General features: G+C 39.5%; 1 protein-coding gene across 1 annotated transcript; it reads right to left on the reverse strand.

Moving 5' to 3' along the window:
* Nucleotides 1-2,256: 2,256 nt before the first annotated feature.
* On the reverse strand, nucleotides 2,257-3,225 carry LOC101656952 (olfactory receptor 10J3-like). The gene has a single exon (XM_004714730.2). It carries the CDS (start codon nucleotides 3,196-3,198, stop codon nucleotides 2,257-2,259), a length of 942 nt encoding a protein of 313 aa, XP_004714787.1. The 5' UTR covers nucleotides 3,199-3,225.
* Between the last annotated feature and the right edge of the window lie 3,715 nt (nucleotides 3,226-6,940).

Consider the following 6,940-nt stretch of genomic DNA (forward strand, 5'->3'; position numbering starts at 1 on the left):
TTCTTAGGTCATGTCATCCTTTAATCTGGTCTCTCAAGCAACGTCGTGGCATGTCTGCCTAATGCAATGTAACATTTATGCCTCACTTATTGGTACATCTTAAAAAGCACTGCTTCAGAGGAAGGCCCACTACAGCTGGCATTCGTTTTTCATTTAGGAAGGAGAGGAAGAAGATTAACCACTTCCTGCCAAGTAGCATAGTCTCCTAGTCATAGCAATTTAATAGAAATGTCTACATTGATGCACAGTGAACTTCTGTGGAAATGTATCATCAGTGGAGGAGGGATATGTCTGTCCTGATGAAGGTGATTTCATTCCTATTAGTGGATACACTTGGGAGAGGCAGGCTGCCTTTGGGGAAAATGCTTAACATTATAGGACCCCAATGGGATTATCCACCCTGTATTTCATTGCAAATCACATATTTTTCACTGAATTTCTTTTCTGCCCTTGGTAACTTTGGCCTTGTGCTACAGCCTACTTAGAGTATACACTTTGGCTCGTCGAGGTATATAGCATTCTTCAAAAGTCACTCTAAAAATCAAATTTGGAAAACCCACTAAGTGAGCCAAATTTTACTATAATGAAACCTGTTGCAGATTAAAGGACCTGCAATACTCCTTTAGACTTACAGCTGAAACCCCCTAGGATGAGAAGAAGCAGATGACCACTGTCCCAACCCTTTAGATTTTGAAATCATTGGACATTGGTTCAAATCTGTTGCTTTTGAAATTATCTAATAACTGGTAAATTAATGCCAACATATATTTGCTATTTGTGACTTGTCATAGAACTGTAGCCATAGTTTTGCCTTAGTGAATGAGCATCATTGAAATTTTTGTCTTGTGCCTAACCCCCATTGCTTTATTAAGCAGTGTCTAGTCAGTTATTTTTAATTTGAATAATTAATTTATTCCATTCATGTTAGTCTAATTAGCTTTACTATATGTGTATATTTTCCTTTTATCACTAGTATTTTGAATTATATACTATTGGCTAGATTAATATTAGGTTACTTTTATTACTTTTCAAGAAGCTGATAATGGTGTCTCAAAAGTGGTCAAAGAATATATATAAACCCGAGATATATAAATTAATTTTGAGCTCACTCTTGATCTTAATGTCTAACAAAAGAACAATAATTTGTTATGATGTTGCCCTGCATGATATTTGACCTTATGAAATGATCACTGAAGATATAGGTGCTACAGCTAAGTGTGGTGAAGAAACTATATATGCCTGGCTATCAGAAAAAAATAGTGTCTGGAGTATTAAAAGTTTGACTTAAAGCAAGCAGTTATCCAAGTGAAATGTCTGCTGTGTCCACACAGAAGTACACCAGCTTGAGGGATTCAAGGATTATTAAAATAAAATCCATTATCAGAGGAGGGAATTATATTGTAGCTTAAATTGTGAGCACCTGGTTTGCAGAAGGCTATGGGCCACAGTAAAAGCCTGAAATCCATTTGTAGAGTCCCCAGTCAGATTAAGACTCCATTGAATTCCCTCTAATGAGAGAGCAGGGGTGTGGATAGTCTTGTCCTCAGATAGAGTGTACTGGTAAATATACAAATTACACACCCAGGATCAGCCACAGGAGGGGCAATCACCTTCAGGGGTTTACATATCCTTGATTGAGATCACTGTCTTTGGGTCCTATGGTTATGTTCATATTCTGAGTTGATCCAGAAAGGATCAGGAAGGGAAATCCTGGAAGCCATGAATACCAGCAGTTAGAAAAGTTTACAGGCTGTAATGCAATATTAGCAAGTAACTGCATCAAGTTACAAGAAGGTCATAAAATCCACAGAAAATAATATATGATTCTACCATCTCACTTCTCAAAAAGCAAAACAAATTGTTCCTTTCCCCACAAAAACAAGGAAAATGTCTTTCAGAGTAGGTTGCTAAACATTGTTTTCATTCAGAGCCCCTTCAGATTTTGGTATTAATGTAGTGGTAAAAATAAAAATATGGTAAAGAGTGCGACTGTGAACACATGTGTGTTAGTATATATAGAAAAGAGATAATTATGTGTGTAAATACTTCAATTAAATTCTCAAATGTATGTCAAGTTATTGTATAATCTCTCTGGAGCAGGACACAGAGTACCATGACTATCACAAAGGGAAACTTCCTGTCTCAGCAGCCAATTAAATTAAATCTATGCTTCCCATAGCTTAAAGACACTACTAAAACAACATTGTAATCAACCCATTGTCATAAACACAAAGAGAAGACATCCACATCTTCTTATTAAGAGGATAGGGGCTTCCGCCCTATAGCTCTTTGTAGAGCATCTTTGACTTCCTTGTTCCTCAGTGTGTACACGACGGGGTTCAGCAGGGGAGTGATGACAGTGTACGTCACTGAGATGAGTCTGTCCTTCTCCAGGGAACTCTGAGATTTGGGCTTGAAGTAGATGATGGAGGCACATCCATAGTGGATGATGACCACTGTGAGGTGGGAGGCACAGGTGGCAAAGGCCTTCTTTCTGCCCTCCGCTGAAGCAATCTTAAGGATAGCGGAGATGATGAGGACATATGAGATAAAGACCAGTCCCATTGGTAGAATAAGAACACAGAAACAAACGACAAAGGTAATGATCTCATTGATAGTGGTCTCTGCACAGGCCAGCTTCAGCAGCGGGTGTACATCACAGAAGAAATGAGAAATGACAAAGGCATTACAGTAGGGCAGGCCAAACACAGATGTCACCTGAATGATGGCCATACCCATCCCAATTCCCAAGGATCCAGATGCTAGAAAGGCACAGGACTTCTTACTCATAATGACAGAATAACGTAGGGGGTTGCAGATGGCCGCATAGCGGTCATAGCCCATGGCTGTGAGCAGGAAGCAGTTGTTGATGCCAAAAGTGAGATAGAAGAAGAGCTGTGTGGCACAGCCTTGGATGGAAATACACTGGTATGGACTCAGGAGGCCAAACAACATTCTTGGAATGATGACCACTGTGTAGCAGGTCTCAGAGATGGACAGCATGCTCAAGAAAAAGTACATGGGAGTGTGAAGGTGTCGATCTAGGTGAATGATGGTCACAATGATAACATTGCCAGAGAGAGTCAGTAGGTACAATGTCAGAAAGACAACAAAAAATAAAAGCCTGTTCTGCCACCCAAAGCTGGAGAAACCTTCAAAGAGGAACTCAGTCACAGCAGTGGAGTTTGGCTTTGGCATTGAGGAAGGTCTGAATCTGAAAGAGCTGGACAAAAGAAATGAAACAATGATGAATCAGCAATGAAACAGTGGCCTTGACCAAGGCCATCAGTATAGAGGGTCTCCATCCTTGGAGCAATCAGTCATCATTTAGAAGTTGGGAAATTGCTCAGTTTTCACCTATACCTGACATTTTTGTTGCTATAAAAGTGTTACTCTAGAACCTTAGCTTGAAGACAGAGATAGATACGGGAGGCCAGGTATAAATGAACAGAAAGATAATAGAAATAACAACCTGGCCATTGAAGAACTGCTCCAGGTCAAGAAAGAGGCCAGCGATATATCAAATGTGCCCAGCTTTGGAGATCCTCTGCAACATACTGTTGAAGCAGGCCCCCGAGGGCTCTATGAAGAATAATGATCTATTGAAAGGTAAAAATATCTGAGACTAATCGTCTTCCAGTATCATCAGGATACTTTGTCAATACCGAATGCTTAGTTAAATGTCCTAAAATGGCTTCTTCTCAGCAGAACCCTAAGATCTGGACCCTACTTCCCTAAGCTCTTGTACTTAGTACACCCTGCAATCATAAAAGCCTAAAATGGTAACACTTCTAATGAATTTTTCTACATCTAATTGCCCTATCCCCAATATCCTGTAAGATGATGTGATATTGCTTTATAAGACATGGTGGGTAACCATTCATCACGTGTCTTTTTAAAATTCTCGCCAAAGGCAAGAAATGAATTAAATTAACCTGGAACTGTCCATTAAAGTAGGAAATATGTTTTTCCAGTATGAGAGAAAAGATAAAAATCTATTTAATCAAAAAAGGGCCCTATGCTTTTTAATTTTAAAAAAATCAAACATCATTGTGAAAACCCCAGGCATTACTGGGAACAAAAATGAGATCTTACTCCTTCTGTTTACCTTATGCCATGTGAGCACAGCATGGAAAACTGAACTGGGGCAGATTGAACCTAACACATATCTACCATTTTAACAATTTGCCTCAATTTAGGAAGCTGACGATTACCTTAACTCCTTTTCTTCTCTTTTCTAGCCTATCCTTTCCTCTGTATGCCCTCTATAGACTCACAACTTCTGGCCACCAGCATCATTCTCAATGACCTCTCTCACCTCAGTAGACCCAGTCCAGATTTTCCTCTTGAATATTGTAATAACTTGCTTTTTAAAAATATACTCATGAGGGTCTCCTATATAATTTCTTTCATCTGTCTTTCACATTTTAATAATATTTCATAATGCTCAAATTGATTTGTATTTATACTCTAGTAATACCCCATAAAGTAGCTGTAAGTATTAAATTAGCTAACAGATTTGAAGAAACTGATATAATACTTGACATATAAAGCAAAACAAAACAACAACAAAATATCCACTGTCATTGTGCTATTTATAATTCATGGTAACATTATTTACAATTTCTAAGACTGTAAGTTTTTATGAGATCGCAGTCTCCTCTTTCTCCCATGGAATGGCTCATGGATTTGAGCTGCTGACCTTACAGTTAATAGCCCAAGGTCTACCCACAGTGTGACCAGAGATTCTTGACCTATCAGTAGAAACCATCCACAGGTGATACAGCAAATGTATCCAGCTCTATAGATCTTCCTCAGTATAGTGAAGTAGGCCCCCAAGATCCCTCTGAGGAATGAAGACCTAGTGAAAGATAAAATTCATGGGTCAGTATGATTCTGACTCACACCAATCCTGAGAGGCATTTTTGAAGTTGTAAATTCCAACTGGAGCAGATAGTCTCAGCTTTCTCCTGTGGAGCAGTAGGTGGGTTTGAGAAGCCAGCGTGGTGACTAGCAGTTCAATGCTTACCTGGAATCACTACTAGGAGTCCTTTCTTGACACAGAGGAAGCCACTCTGTGTAATTAAATGACAATGGCTATCAGTATTTATCCCTTTGTATTTCCACATGGCACCTAACAACAACAACAAGAAGACTTTTCACAAATGAACCAGTTAGATTTCTAAGAGGAATTAGGTGAAGAAGAAGAATTTTAGTCGATCATTCTCGGATTTGTAATAAGCTTGTGATCCAATTTTAATTTTGCAATGCTATTGTTTTTTTTAAACAGAAATTTTTCTAGCTCTGTAAAAATATTTTTAGAAATGCCCAAAATAAAACTACGTACTGTTGCATGTACTGTCCCAGTATAGTTATAACTCAGTTTTGATTTGAAACAGCTTCTTGAAGATGTTCACTATGTTACACAGGGTTCTCTAGAGAGATGAAACCAGATTGCTGATAATTTTATGTATATACTTATAAAGATAGATATATATAACACAATAAATGAACTGTTAAATTATAAAGATATATATATATATATATCTAAGAAATGAACAGTTAAATTATAAAGCAGTACAAATGGCTCAGTGCAACTCACTCCCATGAGAGAGTTGTGAGACACTAGCAGTCCTTCAAGTCTTGAGGGCCGTCCTGCAGTCCTCTGTAGAGAGAGAGCTAGGCTATCCAAGCACAGGCAGAAAAACAGCAAGGCAGGTCACCAACTGTCAGCCAGGTCACCAACTGTCAGCCCTTAGCTCGAGAGATGTAAATTTCAACTGTGTGGTCTTAGAGGGACCTCAACTTACAGTGACACAGCCCACAGGCTAGGTGTCCCACAGGTAGTGTAGCCTGTAAATTGAGGCACAGAACAAGCAAGGCAGCCGCACACTGGTCCGATGATCAAAGAGTGAGAAACAAGAAAGGCAAGGCTCACCGAGCCATTTATCTCTCCGCCTTCAATTAATCCGACTTGTGTTTATCGGCCAGGCTGGCACAATAAACTAATCATCTCACTCACCATTTACCTTCTCTTCTGGGTCCTAGTAGCTCTTCTAGCTAATGTATGTAGGAGAACCATCCTCAGTGCCATCTAATTCTCCTTCCTGAACTATAATAGATATGCTGGAGCTTATCAGTGTACGTCACAAATTTCATTATACTTGCACATTTTGAAGCCCATCTAGATCACTCTTATAACGTAATTCCAGTTTATTAACCAGAAAAGCTTACTCATGCCTGTGGCCTAGTGTATTTTACTGTTTGTTTTCTTTTCCATACACGCAATCAACATCCTAAAGAATATACCCCTTCAACACTTATGGAAGGATGTTTCCAATACAGAGAATAGTCAGTAAAAGTATATAGTAAGTAGAATGAAAACATTAAAACATTTCCGACTCACTCACTCACTCTCTCACTCACACTCGCTCACTCACTCTCTAATTCACTCACTCTCTCACTCACTCACTCACTCTCTCACTCACTCACTCACTCTCTCACACCCTCTCACTGACTCACTGACTCACTCTCTCATCCACTCTCGCACTTACTCTCTCATTCACTCATTCACTCACTCACTCACTCTCTCATTCACTCACTCTCTCATCCACTCTCGCACTTACTCTCTCATTCACTCATTCACTCACTCACTCACTCTCTCACTCACTCTCATTCTTTGACTCACTCACTCACTCACTCTCTCTCTCTCTAATTCACTCATTCTCACTCTCTCACTCACTATTCACTCACTCTCATTCACTGACTCACTCTCACTCACTCACTCACTCACTCACTCACTTTCATTCACTGACTCACTCTCTCACTGACTCACTCGCTCTCACTCACTCACTCACTCACTCTCTAATTCACTCACTCTCATTCACTCACTCACTCTCTCACCCACTCATTCTCTCATTCACTCACTCACTCACTCACT

This window comes from Echinops telfairi, unplaced genomic scaffold (genome assembly GCF_000313985.2).
Source record: "Echinops telfairi isolate 266 unplaced genomic scaffold, ASM31398v2 ScPeMD7_7425;HRSCAF=8463, whole genome shotgun sequence".
NCBI lineage: Eukaryota > Metazoa > Chordata > Mammalia > Afrosoricida > Tenrecidae > Echinops > Echinops telfairi.